This window comes from Lactuca sativa, unplaced genomic scaffold (genome assembly GCF_002870075.4).
Source record: "Lactuca sativa cultivar Salinas unplaced genomic scaffold, Lsat_Salinas_v11 Lsat_1_v11_unplaced_36, whole genome shotgun sequence".
Lineage (NCBI taxonomy): Eukaryota > Viridiplantae > Streptophyta > Magnoliopsida > Asterales > Asteraceae > Lactuca > Lactuca sativa.
In genome coordinates, this window is record NW_026440226.1 from 11,913 (window position 1) to 33,039 (window position 21,127).

General features: G+C 34.9%; 2 protein-coding genes across 7 annotated transcripts; both read right to left on the reverse strand.

Moving 5' to 3' along the window:
* Positions 1-302: 302 nt before the first annotated feature.
* On the reverse strand, positions 303-12,219 carry LOC128125833 (disease resistance protein RUN1-like). 6 transcript variants are annotated; one of them, XM_052767998.1, is made up of 8 exons: positions 12,041-12,186; positions 9,704-10,429; positions 7,906-9,034; positions 7,493-7,816; positions 6,514-7,416; positions 5,803-6,427; positions 1,075-1,145; positions 303-573 (listed from the first exon to the last, which is right to left on the reverse strand). In XM_052767998.1, the coding sequence occupies exons 2-8, from the start codon at positions 10,288-10,290 to the stop codon at positions 526-528; spliced, it is 3,687 nt and encodes a 1,228-aa protein (XP_052623958.1). In that variant the 5' UTR covers positions 10,291-10,429; positions 12,041-12,186; the 3' UTR covers positions 303-525. The 6 variants fall into 6 exon arrangements, with proteins under 6 accessions (XP_052623958.1, XP_052623959.1, XP_052623956.1 ...); XM_052767999.1 differs by lacking the exons at positions 303-573; positions 1,075-1,145 and adding exons at positions 3,434-3,765; positions 4,971-5,041 and having other exon boundaries at positions 12,041-12,185; XM_052767996.1 differs by lacking the exons at positions 303-573; positions 1,075-1,145 and adding exons at positions 5,078-5,544; positions 11,267-11,422 and having other exon boundaries at positions 12,070-12,219.
* A 3,073-nt stretch (positions 12,220-15,292) lies between these two features.
* On the reverse strand, positions 15,293-21,117 carry LOC128129539 (disease resistance protein RUN1-like). The gene is made up of 7 exons (XM_052767993.1): positions 20,703-21,117; positions 19,146-20,271; positions 18,733-19,056; positions 17,756-18,652; positions 17,054-17,666; positions 16,220-16,290; positions 15,293-15,602 (listed from the first exon to the last, which is right to left on the reverse strand). Exons 1-7 carry the CDS (start codon positions 20,921-20,923, stop codon positions 15,555-15,557), a joined length of 3,300 nt encoding a protein of 1,099 aa, XP_052623953.1. The 5' UTR covers positions 20,924-21,117; the 3' UTR covers positions 15,293-15,554.
* Between the last annotated feature and the right edge of the window lie 10 nt (positions 21,118-21,127).

Sequence of the window (21,127 nt, forward strand, 5' to 3'; positions counted from 1 at the left end):
ATAACTTGATAGGATATCAAGATTAGATGGAAAATGAAAATAAATGAGAATATGATATTCTTTTGGCAACCACAAATAGTACCAATAAAAGATATAGAGGACAGTAAAGATAAGATATATAAATTAATATGTGATACTATTCTGTATCGTGATGTGTAGAAAAAGGGGCGACCTAAAAGTGTTGTTTCTAAAAAAAAAAACAAATGATACGAGAATTCTCATCTTTCATATGGACATTGTTGATAAGCCAATGCTTGAGAGCAAGATTTCAGTTCAAATTATGATAAAGAAATAGCGCACAATTCGAGAAGTGTTTAATTTTGATAACTATGCTTAAAAGAATCATGGGGAAATAGCACACATCGAAAAGTATTTAATTTTGATAACTATACAATTCCAAATGTGTTTAACTTTGCAGTAGAGGCTGGTATATATTATCTTAATTCTTCTGGATATAATGAATTTGCAATAGCATTAGGCTACCCATCTATTTTCTATTCATGCCAGCCATGTAGCCTCTGTTTCTCAATCCTTTTCATCTGAAGGATGAGACCTTGAAGATTCCCCCTCACCCTACATAAAAAGGAAAAGTAAGAAAATTGTTAAAGTTTATGTTACATTTTCTTGATTCAACAGAATAATGATTCCTATCCTAAGAATGAATCTATCAATAAGATTCCTTAAAATCAAGCAATATGCTTAAACAATTTCATCTTGTTTTCCAAAATGCAATAGTTTGTTATTAACATAGAATTTACCCAAGAACGTCTACTGAATATGATTAATCTATGAATTGGTCCTAATTGCATATTACACTGAGACAAGTACAGGGAATGGTGACAATTCAATCCTAGATTTTGACCCATAGTGTTTAGACATGGTATGAACAGATATTTGTAGTATTCAATGATTCCAAATTTTAATATTTCCACTTTAATGCATTCAGTGAAAGGTTATAACTCCTCCTATTTTGTTACACCCTAAACAAATTGAGAACTTTGATTCCTAATATTCGGTTGTGTATTCCTTTTGTTCACGCGAAGAGAGAAAACGTTTGGGTGTCAAAAAGTATACCTTATGTGCACGACCACTTATGTCAGGCTTCCTTAGGGATAAAGCTCTGAACCAAAACCTTTCCTTTTCTACTGAAAACAGATAACAAGTTATGTGTTAGTCATTATTCACAAATAATCCATTTGGACAAAGTAGTCATATTAGGTCCATGAATGTTTATGTGATCAATTGAGTGTGCTAATAAGCCCCACACAGAGTAAAGAGAATAAGCAGGAAATTCACAACTGGAAACAAGTAACTGATAATTAATGATTTATTAGGGTTTTCCCATTCTTTCAAGAGGAAGGGCCTCTCAAATAGTTTTTGCTACTAGAATTTTCTTAGCTGACAACCTTCTAGAAAATGAAAAGTTTAAATACTCCTCAGGGTGGGGTAAAATGGATGCCACCACACCATATCAATTCACTTGATTATGACAGAATGGAAACTTCAGCTGTGTGCAGAAAAGAAATAGAGCATGAGCGAAACAGGGGAGGAAGAAATCTGGGAAAATTACTTGTTCTCCAAATTTTATTACTGAAAAGACTGAAAAAAAACTTAATTAAAAAGGTCACACAACCATACCCTAATTGGAATCCTAAACTAACTCAAAACTTTAAATTAGGAAAGTTTTCCCAAAGTACCCCTGGGACCAGAACTGTCCCCGTTTCTGAATCAATGTTTGGGTCTATTCATTTTATAAATTAAAATTACAACTTTTAGCTTTTATATTTTTTTATAACAACAAAATCTGATCTTATGGGTCAATAAAATCAATAATATATATGATCCATTTGTTTAAAAGATTGAAGTTATGATCCGTCTATTAAAATAAATGGGTCATTATCCATGTATTTAAAGAAAGTGGGTGATGGGTAAGGTAGGTCATTATACATAAAACACGAGAATAAAAATATATTTAACAAAAATCACATCTACCTTGAATGTCGGGGCCGTCTGGAACGAATTTACGATGGTAGGGAGACAAATCAATGGCATGTGTAAAAAACTGCATATTGTTTAGGATGTATTGTCCTGTAGTTGTCTGAAAAGGAGAGAGATCTCCACCAATTATGTGATTCCATGACTTGTAATAACCCAATGCATCTTCTTCTTCTTCCTTCTTCTCTCCATCATCCTCATATACAGTAGGCGGGACTGGGTTGTCGGGCTTGGTGACGCAAATGGTGGCTGAGGAGGCTCCAATGGTAGCAGCGGCTACCAGAATGAAAAAGGAGATGGCAGATGTAGTTTCTTGCACTAGGTTTAGGGTTTGAACCCTTAAATACCCGCCTCCATACATAAGTTTTCCATAATGGCAAGATAAGCCCCTCCACCCTCCTTTTCTTTCAACATAAATCCCCAATATACCTTTTTAACCCTCAGCCTTAAAATTCTTTACAAATCGAGTATAATACTTACCATTTAGCCCCTGCCTTCTTAAATACTTAAAAAACTAATCTGGAACTTACACTTTTAACCCCCAATCTCTTAAAGGGTGACAATTAGCTCCTCAAGATCAACTTTTGAAATATAATTATTTATTTTAGGGCTAGTATTCATTCATTAATTAATTTTTTATCTAATAAATAAACAGGGTGTTACAACTCTCCCCCACTTAAATTAGATTTTGTCCTCGAAATCATTCCTTACCATCTCTTATGCGCCGAACCACTCAAGTAACATGGTCACTATCCTGAGCACACCCTAGGCTTCCTAGGGTAGTCGTGACAATCTTCGTAAAGCCCTAAATTCCTAAGGTGAACAAATACCTCGCAACAAGATTACATGTACTCTGTCTGAAATTTGCTGTCTCTAGATGATCTGAATCCTTAATAGACCACTCATACTGAATCATTATAGATGAACCCCGCGGTGGGTAACTTAGCATTACTCAGCAATCTATTACACTTACCATACATGAGATCCTCAGTTACCATTACCGCTTGAGACACTGACTGTCCGAAGCATTGAAATTTATGAAACACTGAATTGCCTAAAACACTTACTGCCTGAACACTGAACTGCCTGAAACACGGAACCGCATGAAATACTGAACTGCCTAAAACACGTAACTGCCTGAAACACTGAACTGCTTGAAGCAGTATGCTACCACATGGCTGCTCTCCAAAATCTAACGAGACCTCCTGGTCTCAGTTCGTTCACCAATTATCTGAAATACCGGGTCCCAGCCCGACTGCGGAGCCAAAGGACTCCCTACTTAGTTACCTCACACAACTCTGAATCAGAGTCTTAGTATATTAAGGTGTAGCATGCTAATTTTACATAGTACCCAAACAAAGTATAGAATCCTATCAAGGATTTGAGATTTTGAGTCCGTAGACACGATGGACATTGTTGATAATGCAATGATTGAGAGTTGAGACAAAATTTTCAATTCCAATTATGATAAGGAAATAGCACACAATTCAAGAAGTGTTTAATTTTGATAACTATGCTTAAAAGAATCATGGGGAAATAACATACAATTCAAAATGTGTTTAATTTTGCAGTAGAGGCTGGTATATATTATCTTAATTCTTCTGGAAAAGTAACATATATAGCTCATTGACTTGCATATGATTGACCTTGAAGATTCCCCCAGTTGCCGAATACATCTATTTTCTATTCATGCCAGCCATGTAGCCTCTCTAGCTTTCTCAACCCTTTTCATGTGAATGAAGGATGAGACCTTGAAGATTCCCCCTCACCCTACATAAGAAGGAAAAGTAAGAAAATTGTAAAAGTTTCTGTTACATTCTCTTGATTCAACAATATTAATGATTCCTAGAGACACATCTCTTCCAAACTCTTGAAGCAATTTAAGCATTCTCAACATGTTGCTTGCTTCTATCCTAAGAATGAATCTATCATTAAGATTCCCTAAAATCAAGCAATATGCTTGATCAATTTCATATTGTTTTCCAAAGTGTAATAGTTTGTTATTAACATAGAATCTACCCAAGAACAACATCTACTGAAGATTATTAATCTATAAATTGGTCTTAGTTGCATATTACACTGTGACAGGGAGTGGTGAGAATTCAATGATTCCAAATTTTAAAAGAGTTTATCAGTTTTAAAGCTGGTGAGTTCATAAGCATTTTAGTGTCATTGTTTGTATGAAAATGTTTGTAAGTGTTTGATGTATAAGTTTGTAATTGTTTGTAGTAAATGTTTGTATCTCCTAGAAAATCCTATATTTTCTATTAAACTTAGCCTTCTACCAAGGCATCAAATGTTCTGTATGTTTGTTTCTTGTAAAAGTGTGTATTTTCCCAAGTGTGACTATCATTAACCAAAAATATAATTTCTACATTACCGCTTGTGTAAGAAGATCACAATTTGAATGTAATGGGGAAATAATAATAGTACTGTAGTGTTGTATTATAGTAACTACTGTTGTACTATCTACCTTAAACCAATTGTTATTTAAGGTATAATGTGATATGATTGCACCATACTATCAACTAATAACACGACGATGAAAGACATCGGAAGAAATGACATTTGGCACCCGTAGACTTGCAAGTCCAACTGTAGTGAATAGCAAGGTGTAGGATAGTCAATCCAGTATAGATCTATATACAAATTCACGCTCTCCTTCTAGGAGACTCTAGATACAAAAACGAGTCATGACAGGTGATGCCATTCCCCAAAACCGTGGCAGGGAGTGGTGAGAATTCAATCCTAGATTTTGACCCATAGTGTTTAGACATGGTATGAACAGATATTTGTAGTATTCAATGATTCCAAATTTTAATATTTCCACTTTAATGCATTCAATGAAAGGTTATAATTACTTCTCTTATTTTGTTACACCCTAAACCAATTGAGAACTTTGATTCCTAATATTCGGTTGTGTATGCCTTTTGTTCACGCGAAGAGAGAAAAGGTTTGGGTGTCAAAAAGTATACCTCATGTGTGCGACCACTTATATCAGGCTTCCTTCAGGATAAAGCTCTGAACCAATAATCTTCCTTGTATTCTGAAAACAGATAAAAAGTTATGTGTTAAGCATTATTCACAAATAATCCATTCGGACAAAGTAGTCGTATTGGGCCCAGGTATATTTATGTGATCCAACTTATCAAAAGTCTTGATCAATTGAGTGTGCTGATAAGCCCCACACAGAGTAAAGAGAATAAGCAGGAAATTCACAACCAGAAACAATTAACTGATAATAAATGATTTATTAGGGTTTTTTCCCATTCTTTCAAGAGGAAGGGTCTCTCCAATAACTTTTTCTACTACAATTTTCTAGAAAATGAAAAGTTTAAATAGTCCTCAGGGTAGGGTAAAATGGATGCCAGCACACCATACCAAACCAAAAAGGCTGCCCCCTGTCCTAAAGATGGTGCTTCACTCATAACAGAATGCTATTAACATACAAAAGAAAAATAAAACTCTTAACTGCAGCTAAACAAGGGTGATAAGGACTGGACTTGATCCCAACTAATTTGATGGGCTTCTTGGACCTCCTGTTGTAGACTACACGAATCAATGCAATTTATAAATTTAAAGTACAACTTTTATCTTTAATATTTTTATAAAACAACATCTTATCTTATGGGTCAATAAAATCAATAGTATATATGATCCAGTTGTTTAAAAGATTTAAGTTATGACATATGTATTAAAATAAATGGGTCATTATCCATGTAATTAAAGAAAGTGGGTGATGGGTGAGGTAGGTCATTATACATAAGACATGACAATAAAAATATATTTAACAAAAATCACATCTACCTTGAATGTCGGGGCCGTCTGGAACGAATTTACGATGATAGGGAGACAATACAATGGCATGTGTAAAAAACCACCTGTCGTTTAGGATGTATTGTCCTGTTGTTGTTTGAAAAGGAGAGAGATCTCCACCAATTATATGATTCCATGACTTGTAATAACCCAACACATCTTCTTCTTCATCCTTCTTCTCTCCATCATCCTCATACACAAGACTCACCCCACACTCCTTTACATGTTCATCATATGGCAGCGTAACAGTAATAGTAACATGGTCACCAACCTCCATCTCATTCATCCCAAACATCCAATGACTTAACACCACCCTACACACTCGCCCTACACCAAATGGCATCCTGTAATGTTCGTATATCCACATACTGTTCTTTGTTATATTACTAACTGTGATCATCGGTGAACCAGGGAAATGATGAAGTAGAATTGAAGGCCTCTCATACAAAACTCTCCTTGTCTGCAGAAAGCAGAAGTTGAGTCCTGTAAGGAGGTTGTTTGGAGATGATGATGGGATCGTAAATGATATCGATGGCCCTGGGCTTCTATGCATAAACCAACTCGGCATCTCCTCTGTCTCATATATTGTGCTGAATATTCCAAATTCATATAACATCTGCCAAATACAAACATCTTAATTAAATGATTATATTATAGTATTTTATGTAGTCAAATAAAGAAAGACAGTTAACCAGACAAAACCTGCATTCGAGATTCCCTAGGATTATTTCCCCCATTCCTTTTGTTATGGAGTAAATTAATCCAGCCCAAGCTACGTAATACCTTTTCCTCAACACCCACCATTGGTTGGATTTTCACCATGCCTTCAATTTCATACGACCCAGGTGTGTAATGTTTTAAACTATGAAATAACTGGAGGGGAGACATTTTGGGATCAAATACAACTTTTTCTAAAGAATCGGGATAAGAATAGAGCATCATTGTTTTTAGTGTGTGTGGAGGATGTTCGACTGACTTCAATTTATTACAGTCTCGTATACCAAGTTTTTCAAGCTTAGGAAGGGTTCTCACACAATTGGGCATGGAATGGATAGGATTGCTATCTAAATATAATTCCTTTAACATGGACAGACTACTGAAATCCATAGGAAAGGATTCAGTGGACAAATTATTATTTACAAGGGACAACCTTACTAAAGACCTCGGTAAAGAAACTGAAAACAACTTCAAACGGCTTGGTATTGCACCCACAAAGGCGGAGGAAGAGGTTCTTGTGCGTATGCTAATGTTTTTGTTAGCATTGCACATGTCCAGTGAATCCATATTTAAATTTGTATTATCAGTTTGAGATTCACCGAGATTACAACCATTTAGCAACATTGTTTTAACCTTCTTTAGCATGCCTATGATTCTTGGAAGGTTTTTAAGCTGCTTGCAGTAGCTTAGATCGATGAGGGCAAGTTCAACACACTGCTCAATTGATTCACTAACCTCAAGCAAACCAGTGCAATTTCTGACTATTAACCTCTCCAAAGCTGGGAATTGGTCAAAGTCACCAAGACTACAAAGTTGTTTACAGAAACTTAAATTAAGAACCTTCAATGATCCAAGCAACCTTTTGTTTTTTAAGCATAATCCATCCAACTATAAAAACTAAAAGAAGTTAGAATGGTGGTGAAATTCAACTAAGCATGAAAAATAATAAATGAAGATAAGTTACCTTTTTCCTCTTCTCAAGTCGTTGTGGATTACTATAACAACCGATAAATGATTCAATATTGCTATATGACATGTCAAGAGCAACAAGATTCTCCATAGGTAATTCTGAAGGTATAGACTTTAAATGGAATCCATGCATACACAAACCTCTTAGTTCCGGTGGAAAGTTCTCATAAGACCCATTCATGTGAACATAATTGAGTTGTAGTAGCATCAAATTATCCATCTTACTTAATGCATCTGTTTTTAGCTTATATGATGCACCCAACATCTCTTTCTCAAGCATGCGCATGTCAAGGGCAAGGCCAACAAGATTTCCCTTACCCTAAGAAGAAACATAATGTAAATAAAAAGTTAAGACCATACACAATGTTTTTAACATGCACACTTTTAAAACCACATATGACCTCTTACCTTTTTTTGTTTTAATACTCTGAATGACTCCTCATGACACCATAATAGACTTCGCTTCCATGGCTTGTCAAGTGATTCCTGACGTACTTCAAATCTTCCCATCTCTTGTACCAACTGATGCATCTTCAATTCGTTTTTCCATCCAATAGAAAGAAGGAATCGGTCGAGGAGATTCGGGATTCCAGATCTTATGTTTATATTGCATGCATGTAATATTGTTTCAGCAACATCTCTATCTATTCCAACAAAAAAACAAGCAATATACTTAAACAAGTCCTTATCATTTTTGGATTGCAAAGAGTTAAAGCTCATTCTCAAGACATTATTCACATGAGAATCTGTTTCTTTCTTTAGCCCTTCTATGCAGCCTTCCCAATAAGTTACATCTCGATCATATAGAGATTTTCCCAATACTACAAGAGCCAATGGATGTCCTTGACAATACTTCACAAGCTTATAAAACACCCCTTCATAACCTGTCTTGGGATATTTGCATTTGAATGCATGGAGACACAAAAGTTTCCATGATTCGGTCTCATGTAAGCCTTGAAGCAAGAGCTCTGTATGCTTTGGTTTAATGTCTGTTTTGAATAGTGCACACCTCTCTATCAAACGCCTTTCCTTTGTGGTTATAATTATTTTGCTTCCGGGATGAAAACCTTTGCTTCCAAGTAGCGTATCCAACTGATCAAGCGTACTAATATCATCAAGAACAAGAAACACCCTTTTACGTGCTACTGCATTCTCTATCTTTGAGGTGTATACCGAAGCATCATGAACTTTAACGGAACTTGTTTTTGAAATGTCACTGCTTAGTTTTTCTTGTAAATCAAGCAACCCATTAAACTTTCCATCACATACCCTACTAACATCTTCAATACAGCTGCTTTTGTGGAATTTGTGAGCATATAGCCCATAGACATGTTTGGCTAAAGTTGTCTTCCCAATCCCTCCTATACCATAAATAGTGAGTATGTCTGCCGTATGTGAGGATCCATCTTTCAACCATGAAGTTATGAACTTAATCTCATAGTCCATCCCAATAAGTTGTTGTCGAACACTCCTTGAGGGTACATGTAACCTACGGTGGATGTCCTTCACAATTTCTTCAATAAATTCCGTCTCTAGCCTGAAATCAGATTTTATATGAGCCACAGAACTAACAAACTGGATTTGGAGATTTAATTTGTCCAAAGAACCAAAATCAAAATTATATCATAGCTATTAATTTTAATCAAGTCCTTCACATTAAAATGATATTGTGTTTACACTTCTATGTTCTAACCATACAAGTTTCAATGTGCAAGGTCATAAATATTTATGTATAATAAGATAAAAGATGCCAATGTAATACCAGATTTCACTAATGGACAACCTAACTTAACTACATTTACACAAGACCATCATAACTATCATTGTGGCGTGTTTGAAAAAAAAGTGTCGGTTATAGGTAATTACTAATTGAAGGTAAGAGAAGTTATTTATCATACAAGACACTATGATTTGAAGGTGGTATGGTATAATTAATAGTAGATGCATAGAAAACCCTTTAAATCTTGTTTTTTAATAGAAAGCATACAAAATAATTGAAATAGTTTGTCTAAATGAAGTAACTTATAATGAAGCACAAAATGCATAATAAATGTGTGAAATTTATATCCTAATACATCAAATATATGTATACTAAATGATGTTAAAGAAACTTATTGACATGCATTGGGAGAACATGATACTATCATACATGTTTTAATCAAACAAAATTGAAGGATTATGGAAATATGGGTAAGAAAGTGGTTACCTTCCATTTACATCCTTTCCTTTTAAATTAGCAACTTCAATAAGCGCTTTATTCCATTGGTCCATCTTTTGAGCCCATTGACTTCTTTTATTTGCATTTGTCTCTTCCTCCATTGTCTTTTTATGCTTAGCCATTGCATCTCCAAAGCTACTTTGTTGCTTCCTAACATGTGTGGGCTCCACATGATAAAATATGGGGATAACAATATGGTTGGATGTCATACGCTGCTCAAGGATCAACACCAATTCATCCAGACACCATGTTGAAGAAGCATAATTCTTGGACAGGATGATAATAGAAGCCCGAGATGCCTTAATCGCACTCTCCAATTCCGGTTTCAGATCTTCCCCGGTTTCAATCTCTTCATCATCCAAGAAGGTATTGATATTGGCATAAATGAGGGCCTTATGAAGGTGATCAGTGAAACTATGACGAGTGTCAACACCTCTAAAACTTAAAAATACATCATATCTATGATTATGAGCTGATGAGTTATGACCATGAGTTGATGAAGTAGGAACATGGGCTGATGAACTATAATCATCAGTTGATGAAGAACCTTCTGGAAGATCAGATAGAACCACCATAACAAATTACAGGTTGATGATCCTTCACGCTTCTCAGTAAGCTCTCAAACTCCTCCACAGATGTTATTAGTTATGAAAGTTGGTTTCACCGGCTTTCTTCACTTGTTCTTTAATGTCTCAGGACCCATAGAAAATGCCTCTGCATAATAGCAAATTATTGATTAATATGCAACTTAAATTTCATCTGCTAACAGCAAAGTATTGATGTAAAATAATATTATATTGCCATGTGAGTTATTTAAATTGAAATTTTTTATCTCTTGGTCTCTCGTTTATGAAAAAGACGTAAATGCCCTCCTGATCCTCATAACTGAAATGCCCTTGAAAGTATATCTAGCTTGACAAATGCAGCCTAAAAGTTAGATCATGCAGCCCTCTGTGTAACTATATCATTTTGTTGGTTCTTTTAGTAGGTAAAACAAAGCCACTTTACCAAAAATAGAAAACAGATATACAGTCAAGACAAAGTGTCTAACAGAGACTCCTTTGTTTCATGAGAAGAGTGGCAATGGAGATAATCATGGTAAGTTTCCTCTCTCATGTAACTCATTTACATTATGGTTGAAAATTCCCTCGTAATGTTTCTTTTCCAGTGAAGTTTAGCATCAACTATAAGGTTTTCATTTATACAATTTTTGGAACTTCATTTCTTTTTTCCATAGAGGACTGTTATGGAGGCTGTTTCAGCTATCCTAGGAGGCGAACTACATGAAGGGTTAGTTGTTTGAGGGCAAAAAGGTCAGAGACTACAACAGAACCCTACAACAAACAGGTATTTCCTGGGATTCTGAACTCAAGACTTTGGGATTTATATTTCCTCCAAGCTATTCCATCTCCATTTCAAGATAAGAATGAAGAAATGATTGCCAGGTCAGCGGCTAATCCCATTCCGGATGTGGGATTATCAAATCTTATCTGGATTCTCCTCAAACAACTAGTTTAGACAACCATGTTGATAAGAATCAAGAAATCATACCCTTACAAATGGAATCGCCAAAAGATGGAATGGCTGATTCCGAAGCTCTGATACCATCCTTGGAAGTGAAAACTGAAGCTTTATCAGCTGACCCAATTAACCACCAAATAACCAAGAAATGTGAAGTTTCACAACATAGAACTTGAAGACTGTTTTCTGTATCAGAAGTAGAACAACTTATGGAAGAAGTTTAAACACTTGAAACCGGAAGGTATGAATGATTTAAGTCACAAATGACATCAGCTTAGCTGACCAATGTCATATCATATGTCTTAAATCTACAAAGAAATTTCTTATCAGTTTTGTACCTCCAAACATAATTACATAAACCTAATCCAGCTTAATTTCAAACAGAAAGAGCAAAATCCTAATTTTGTCTTGACAGATCCGCAAGTTTTGAACAAGAGGAACATCAACAGGCAATCTAGAATTATGACAATCGAATATTGAAGCTTGTTGGTTTTGAGTGTTTAGCTTACGATTAAGGAACAGATACCATCATTCAAAAAAGAATCAAATGTAAAAATGGTGTTTATCAATTCAAAATATAAAGTGATTAAGGAGGCAATTTTCAAGAATCCGAGAATTTCCCAGTCTGCGTGCTCAAAGTTTTGTTCATCATTCTGGACTTCAAGCAAGAACGTACTGGACTGTAACTGATATATAAACTAAAAAAAAAATATAGCTGAAATAAACAAAATTTTAATCACCTGTTTATGAAAATTCAAATGATCTGTGATTGATACGTGAAATTCTTACACAAGCAAAACTAACCTGTAAGGATGAGCAGAGTTTATAAAAACCTGAAGCGGCGATAAGCAGAGGAAAAATGAACAGAGACAACGACCAAGAAAGTTGAGCAGTAAGTCAGCAGGAGTCCACTATGAAAGGAAGGGAGAGGGCGAGAGACTATAAATAAACAACGTAAATGTTGGTGTTTTCTTACGCGTTGGGATCGGAGGCTTTCAGGGTTCTTTCCAAAAAAGAAAAAAGAAACAAGGTTTTGCTTTTTTTGAATTTCCTTATTTATTTATTTATTTTTTCTGGAATGGAAGACTAAATTACAAATTGGCCCTTGACGTTTAGTGAAAATTTCACTTTGAGGACAAGTTTAAAAAACGACACACAACCATCCATCCTTATAGTCTTAATTTCTTTCATTGGTTGTCACTTTTACCAAATCTGTTAAACTTTTCATTTAAGTTCAACTATAAAGAGATTTTTTTTAACCTTCTTTTGTCATGTCTCATTTTTTCCTCTGTTATATGTGAACCCCTATATGTAAACCCCCAACCCCATCCCACCTACCACCAATGGTGGATGTAGTTACTTGGTAGGGATAGCAAGTACTACTCCTCAATATCTCCTCAAAAGTTTGAAAAAAATGGATTTTATATATTTGATCTAATGTGCACCTAATGCAAATCCAACTAAACATCTCACTATTGGCTAAATAAAAAATCCAAGTAAATAGCCCATTATGTGAATCAATTAGCCAATTAAGGCCATTACGTGTGAATCAATTACTAAAAAGGCATATGACATTCTTCAATAGCATAAGGGAAAAAATGAGTTCTCCTGCCCTCCTTCACTACAAGTCCACACCATAAATAACAAAAGCTTGGCATTTTCTCCTACTTGCTCATTCCTCTCAAAAGCTAGGCTTTTTTCCCACTAGCAAAATAAAGTATTACCTTTATCTTTAACACTTTAGTTAATTTACTTATTCAAATTGAAATCCTAAAATTAATCAATTAATTCTTCATTTGTTATTTATTTATGTTATTGGTGAAATTAGGTTTAAATATTCAACTATGAATTTTAAAACTTTAATATTTTTTTTTGGAAATTGAATGTTGGTACTTCGTAGTAGTGATGAAAGTGGGTGATGATTTAACGAGCGACGCGTATGTTTGCTAAGATTGAAAAATGATGAATTGTTTAAAAAATGATTACACAAAGATGTTAACTTTAAAATGTAATATATATATATATATATATATATATAAGGTTGAGAACGCGAGAACAGGTATATTCAGTTGTGATTTCATGTATTCATTTGTGGAGAAATGATAATTTTTTACGCACAATCAACATGAATATAGTTTTTCTCTTCAATTGAAATTAAAGGCGTAAAAATTTATCATTTCTCCACAAATGAATATATGAAATTACAAATGAATATACTTTGTTCTCGCGTTCTCAACCTTTTTGGTGTTCTCATTTGATCCTACTCCTATATATATATATATATATATATATATATATATATATATATATATATATATATATATATATATATATATATAATCAGGAATTTTTTTTGGTGCTACCCCTACTAAAACTTCTTGGGTCCGCGTCAGCCTACTACCGCCACCAGCACCCACTACCATACTCCTTTATATTTTGCTATTTTTTAGAGAATAAGATTGCTAGAAAATACAAAAGGATAATCCAAAACAGTCTTATTCTCTTATGCAAAATCACAAAATAGAAACTAGATGTAAAATTTGAAAACTTAAGCTCGTTTTAAATGTCCATTCAACATTTACTAAATCATAAAATATATGAAAACTCAAAAGAAAATTGAAACCCATAAATCGATTATGGTATGAAAATCATCTTCATATTCATTTTGGTTCATTAAATCTTATAAGAAGTTGAGGAAAAAACAAATTAATATGAAATCGAAGTTAAACCCCACAACCCGTACTTGCAAAAAAATCCAAATCTATATTTTAGAATGTGCATCCATGGCTATAATTTTTCTTAAATCCATCTTCAAGGGTTGTGGTTTTGGAAGTCATCAAAACAAACATGGTTTTGATTGGTATGTTGACAAAAACATTATGTAATATCAAATCTTTGTAGCCCATATCCACATAGCTAATTAGATGTTAAAACACCGATGTAAGACCTTGTTTTCTTATATTTATAGTAATAGAAAAGAAGGGTGTGGATGTTCTTTGATGTCTATTTCATAAAAAAAAATTCCAAAAAAAAAATTATATGAACATATTGTAACTTGTTAATGTTATGTACAGGTTTTAGGAATGAGAGGTTCAAATGTTTTCTATGTTGAGACTTGAGAGTATTGCAAGAGTGAAAAAGTTATTGGAGCTGTCATTTGGAGTTGTTTGACACATGTAGTTTATTGGAGCTGCTTCAAGTTTTTGGTGCAAGTTCTATTGTAGTTTTAGGTTGCTTTTTCAGGTGCTCTGAATATTTCTTGGGGATTACTAGTGGTGTGGATATTATTACTTTAAAGTGGTGGTGCACTGAATGCAATTCAGAGTTTTCAAATAGGGTCGCTTTCATTGTTTTTCATTCTCCAGTTGCTTTAAGTGGTTTATTGTCTCCAATAACTAGCTTTGGCTAATTGCTGCTGCGTTTTGTACATCTCCTCCTTGTTCAACTGTTGCATTGCATCTACTCACATCATTTAATTAGTTTTGCTTCATTAGTTTTGGTTTTTGTGTTGTATTCAAATTAGGTTGGCTATTACTGTTTTCTATTTCAATCGTCTCTGTACCCTTCCAGTTTTAATTTTATTTCTTCGCCATTCTAAATATATAAATATTAAAAAAAACTATTATTCGTTTTTGAAATTTATCCCAACCAAATCTAGCTGTTTTAGGTCAAATGATGGTAGCTGATGGCTGCTGTACATGACAGAGGTTAGGGGCGTTAGGTTTATTCTAGGGATACAATCTGTGTTAGTTTCCATGGCTAATTAATTCAATGGGAGAGAGGAAGTTTCATGTTTCATCAGGAGGTTTAACCTCAATGGGATGCTTCAGGGGAATTTGAAAGGTGTTATTAGTAGTATGAGTGAGCTGCCTTCAATCCGACAAGTACAACAGGGGAATCTTGAAGGAGTGGAGTATATACAATGGGCTTGTTCATGAGCTTCTATCAAGAATCGTGTCAGACTGATGTAGACTGTAGCTGATTTATAGAATCCTATAAAGGATTTGAGATTTTGAGCCCATACACGTTGGACACTGTTGATAAGCCAATGATTGAGACCAAAAATTCAGTTCAAATTATGATCAGGAAACAGCACACAATTTGAGAAGTGTTTAATTTTAACAACTATGCTTAAAAGAGTCGTTGGAAAATACCATACAATTTGAAATGTGTATAATTTTGCAATACAGGCTAGTTAGTATACACTTCTGGAAAAGTAGGATATAACTCCGAGTTACACAATTGAGTTGCAATTGCATTATGTTACCCATTTGCGGAATGCATTCATCTTCTATTCATGCCATGTAGCCTCTTTTTCTCAATCCTTTTCATGTGAAGAATGACACCTTGAAGATTCCCCCTCACCCTACAAATAAAGGAAAAAATAAGAAATTTTTAAAAGTTATGTAAGTACACAAGATATAATACAAAATGCTACGAAAACAGATAGTTAGTTGGAAGTGTAAATATTATGTTGCATTTTCTTGATACAATAGAATTAATGATTCCTAGTGATACATCTCTTTCCAAACTCTTGAAGCATTTTATTCATTCTCAACATGTTGCTTGGTTCTATCCTAAGAATGAATCTATCAATAAGATTCCTTAAAATCAAGGAATATGCTTAAAACTATTTCATATTGTTTTCCAAATTAATTGCAATAGTTTGTTATTAACATAGAATTTGCTCAAGAACAACATCTACTGAACATGATGACTCTATGAATTGGACTCAACTGCATATCAAGTACAGGAGTGGTGAGAATTTTATCCAAGATTTTGACCCATTGTGTCTAGACATGGTATGAACAGAAAATGATTCAAAATTTTAATGTTGGCATTTTCAAGTGTTCATTGCAAGGTCATAATTCCTCTTATTTTGTTACACCCCCAAACCAATGGAGTACTTTGATTCCTAATATTTGGTTGTGTAAGCCTTTGTTCAAGTGATGAGAGAAAGGGTTTGGGTGTCAAAAAGTATACCTCATGTGCCCCACCAATTATGCCAGGCTTCCTTGGGGATAAAGCTCTGAACCAACAATCTTCCTTTTTTGCTGAAAACAGATAAAAAGTGATATGTTAATCATTGTTCACAAACAACCTACTTGGACAAAGTAGTCGTTTTGGGTCCAGATATATTTATGTGATCCAACATATCGAAAGACTTAATCAATTGACTGTATTGATAAGCTCCCACAGAGTAAAGAGAATAAGCAGGAAATTCACAACCAGAAACAAGTAACCGATAATGAATGATATATATAATAGGGGTTTCCCATTCTTTCAAGAGGAAGGGCCTCTCCAATAGTTTTTGCTACTACAATTTTCTTAGCTAACAATCTTCTAGAAAATGAAAAGCTGAAATACTCCTCAACGTAGGGTAAAATGGATGCCAGCACTCCATACCAAACCAAACATAAAGATAGTGCTTCACCCATAAGGGAATTCTATTAAGACAAAACAGAAAAATAAAACTCTCTTAAGAGTGTAAGGACTGAACTTGATCCCAACTATTTTGATGGGCTTTCCTGGACCTCCTGCTGTAGACTAGACGAATCAATGCTTGGGTCTATTCATTTTATAAATTAAAAGTACAAATTTTATTTTATATATTTTATAAAATCAAAATCTTATCTTATAGGTCAATTAAATCAATAATAAATGAGTGGATCTGGGTCATATTATCCATTTGTTTAAAAGATTTAATAAATAAATGGGTCATTGTCCATCTATTTAAAGAAAGTGGGTGATGGGTGAGGTAGGTCATTATACATAAGACATGAGAATAAAAATATATTTAACAAAAATCACATCTACCTTGAATGTCGGGGCCGTCTGGAACGAATTTTCGATGATAGGGAGACAATACAATGCCACGTGTAAAAAACTGCCGGTTTCTTAGGATGAATTGTCCTGTAGTTGTCTGAAAAGGAGAGAGATCTCCACCAATTATGTGATTCCATGACTTGTAATAACCCAACACATCTTCTTCTTCATCCTTCTTCACTCCATCATCCTCATACACAAGACTCACCCCACACTCCTTTACAACTCGATAATTCGGCAGTGTAACAGTAATAGTAATGTGGTCACCACCTTCCATCTCATTCATCCGAAACATCCAATGACTTAACAACACGCAACAGTCTCTAGATAAAATACCCCTGTCAAAGCAACGTTCGTATATCCACATGCGGTTCTTTGTTATATTACTAATTGTCATCATTGGCGTAAAAGGGAAACAATTCCACCACTCAACAGGAGGTTTTAATGTGTGCAGAGAGCAGAAGTTGAGTCCTGTAAGGAGGTTGTTTGGAGATGATGGTGGGATGGTAAAAGATATTGATGGCCCCACACTTCTATGCCTAAACCAACTCGGCATCTCCTCCGCCTCATACATTGTGCTGAATATTCCAAATTCATAAAACATCTGCTGCCAAATACAACCACCTTAATTAATCAACATAAGAAGCATATTATACATATTCACATAGAGACAAACAATAAACTAAAATAAACCTGGGTTTCAGATTCCCAAGAATTAGCTCCCAAGTGCCTTTCGTTAAGGAAGTCTAAATTACTCCAGCCCAAGCTACGTAATACCTTCTCCTCCACACCTACCATTGGTTGGATTTTCACAATGCCTTCAATTTCATATGACAAACCTGAATAAACCATCGAACTTCTTAACAAATCTAGTGGGGACATGTTTGGATCAAAAACGACTTTGCGTAAAACACGCTCATCAACAGGAAAGAGCAACTTGCTTAGTGTACGTGGAGGATGCTCAATTGACTTCAATTTTTTACACTGTTGCATACTAAGCATCTCAAGCCTAGGAAGGGTTCTCACACAACTGGGCATGGAATTTATAGGATTGCCATCTAAATATAATTCCTTTAACATGGATAGGCAACTCAAGTCCGTGGGAAAGGATTTAGTGGACAAATTACTATATGCGAGTGACAAACTTACTAAAGACCTTGGTAAATAAATTGTAAACAACTTCAAATCACTTGGTATAGCACCCACAAAGGCAGAGGAAGAGGTTCTTGTATTTATGTGAATGTTGTCAGCCTTGCCCAATTCCAGTGCATCCATACCCCTATTCTGGATTCGAGATCCACCGGGACTACAACCATCTAGCAACATTGTTTTAACATTCTTCAACATGCCTATGTTTCTTGGAAGTTTTTCAAGCTTCTTGCAATAGCTCAGATCAATGAAGAGAAGTTCAACACATTTCTCAATTGACTCACAAACCTCGAGCAAACCAATGCAATGTCTAACGATTAACCTCTCAAGTGCAGGAAGTTGGTCAAAATCACCAAGACTACGGAGTTGTTTACAGAAACTTAAATTAAGAATCTTCAATGATCCAAACAACCTTTTCTCTTTTAAACACGACTCATCCAACTGTAGAAATGGAAATAAGTTATAAGAGTAACAAATTTCATCAACTCAAGATGCATGAATAATAAATGAAGATAATTTACCGTTTGCCTCTTCTCAAGCCGTTGTGAATTATTATAACAGCCGACAAATGCTTCAATATTGCTATACGACATGTCAAGAGCAACCAAATTCCTCATCGGCAAGTCTAAAGGTATAGACTTTAAACGAAACCCATGCATACACAAGCCTCTTAATTCCTCTGGAAAGTTTGCATAAGACCCGTTCATGTGCACATAATTGAGTTGTAGTAGCATCAAATTATCCATGTTACTTAATGCATCTGTTTTCAGCTCATATGATACATCCAACTTTTCTTTCTCAAGCATGTGCATGTCAAGGGTAAGGCCTAGAAGTTTTCCCTTACCCTAATAAGAAACATGATGCAAATAAATAAATCAGGCAATACAAAATATGTTTGATATACACACTACTAAAAGCATACATGGCCTCTTACCTTTTTTCGTTTCAACACTCTGAATGATTCTTCATGACACCATAATAGACTTCGCTTCCATGGCTTATCAAGTGATTCTTGATGTACTTCGAATCTTCCCATCTCTTGAACCAACTGATGCATCTTCAATTCGTTTTTCCGTCCAATAGAAAGAAGGAATCGGTCGAGGAGATTTGGGATTCCAGATCTTATGTTTATATTACATGCCTTTAATATTGTTTCAGTAAGATCTCTATCTTTTCCGACAAAAAAACAAGCAATATACTTAAACAAGTCCTTATCATTTTTGGATGGCAAGGAATTAAAGCTCATTCTCAAGACATTATTTACATGAGAATCTGTTTCTTTCTTTAGCCCTTCTATGCACCCTTCCCAATAAGTTACATCTCGATCATATAGCGATTTTCCCAATACTTCAAGAGCCAATGGATGTCCTTGACAATACTTCACAAGCTTATATGACACCTCTTTGTAACCTTTCTTGGGATAATTGCATTTGAATGCATGGAGACACAAAAGTTGCCATGCTTTGATCTCATGTAAGCCTTGAAGCACGAGCTCTTTATGCATGGGTTCAATGTTTGTTTTGAATAGTGCACAACTCTTTGTCAAATGCTTGTCCTTTGTGGTTATAATGATTTTGCTTCCAGGGTGAAAACCTTTGCTTCCAAGTAACGCATCCAACTGATCAATCGTACTAATATCATCAAGAACAAGAAACACGCTTTGACGAGCTACAACATTCTCTATCTTTGAGGTATATACCAAAGCATCATGAACTTTAATTGAACTTGTTTTTGAAATGTCACTGTACAGTTGTTCTTGTAAATCAAGCAACTTAAACTTTCCATCACATATCCTACTAATATCTTCAATGCAGCTGCTTTTGTGGAATTCATGAGAATATAGCCCATACACATGCTTGGCTAAAGATGTCTTCCCGATCCCACCCATACCTGAAATAGTGAGTATGTCTGCCATATGTGAGGATCCGTCTTTCAACCATGAAGTGATGAAGTTAATATCATCTTTCATCCCAATAAGTTGTGGTTTAACGCTCCTTAAGGGTACATATAATCTATGGTGGATGTCCTTCACAATTTCTTCAATGAACTCTGTCTCTAACCTGAAATCTGATTTTATATGAACCACAAAACTAACAAACCAGATTTGGAGATTTAATTATATCATAGCTATTAATTTTAATCAAGTCCTTCACATTAAAAGCATAGTGTGCTTACACTTCTATGTTCTAACCATACAAGTATCCAATGTGTAAGGTCATAAATATTTATGTATAATAAGATAAAAGATGCCAATGTGATACCAGATTTCACTAATGGGCAACCTAACTTCACTGCATTTACACAGGACCATCATAACTATCACTGTGGTGTGTTTGAAAAAACATGCCAGTTATAGGTAATATTTTACTTCTTAAAGGTAAGAGAAGTTAATTATCAGAAAAGACACTATGATTTTAAGGTGGTACCGACATTCATGTGTTAATGAAAGAAAATTGAAGGATTATGGAAATATGGGTAAGAAAGTGGTTACCTTCCTTTTACGTCATTCCCTTTTAAATCAGCAACTTGTGTAAGTGCTTTATTCCATCGCTCCATCTTTTGAGCCCATTGACTTCTTTTATTTGCATTTGTCTCTGCGTCCATTGTCTGTTTATGCTTAGCCATTGAATCTCCAAAGCTACTTTGTTGCTTCCTGACATGGGTGGGTTCCACATGATAAAAGATGGGGATGACAATATGGTTGGATGTCATACGCTGCTCAAGGATCAACACCAATTCATCCAGACACCATGTTGAAGAAGCGTAATTCTTAGACAATACAATAACAGAAGCCCGAGATGCCTTAATTGCAGTCTCTAGTTCTGGTTTCAGATCTTCCCCTGTTTCAATCTCTTCATCATCCAAGAAGGTAGTGATATTGGCATCAATGAGAGCCTTATGAAGGTGATCAGTGAA

Bases quoted from the DNA above. Each gene is read 5' to 3' on its own strand.
- LOC128125833 (XM_052767996.1), bottom strand. From the start codon at position 10,290: ATGGTGGTTCTATCTGATCTTCCAGAAGGTTCTTCATCAACTGATGAT. The intron at 9,035-9,703 runs GTAACCACTTTC...ATCTGATTTCAG, and splicing joins GGAAAGGATGTAAATGGAAG to GCTAGAGACGGAATTTATTG. The intron at 5,545-5,802 runs GTAGATGTGATT...TGATTCGTGTAG, and splicing joins AGACGGCCCCGACATTCAAG to TCTACAACAGGAGGTCCAAG.
- LOC128129539 (XM_052767993.1), bottom strand. From the start codon at position 20,923: ATGACATCCAACCATATTGTCATCCCCATCTTTTATCATGTGGAACCC. The intron at 20,272-20,702 runs GTAACCACTTTC...ATCAGATTTCAG, and splicing joins GGGAATGACGTAAAAGGAAG to GTTAGAGACAGAGTTCATTG. The intron at 19,057-19,145 runs GTAAGAGGCCAT...GTTTCTTATTAG, and splicing joins GAGTGTTGAAACGAAAAAAG to GGTAAGGGAAAACTTCTAGG.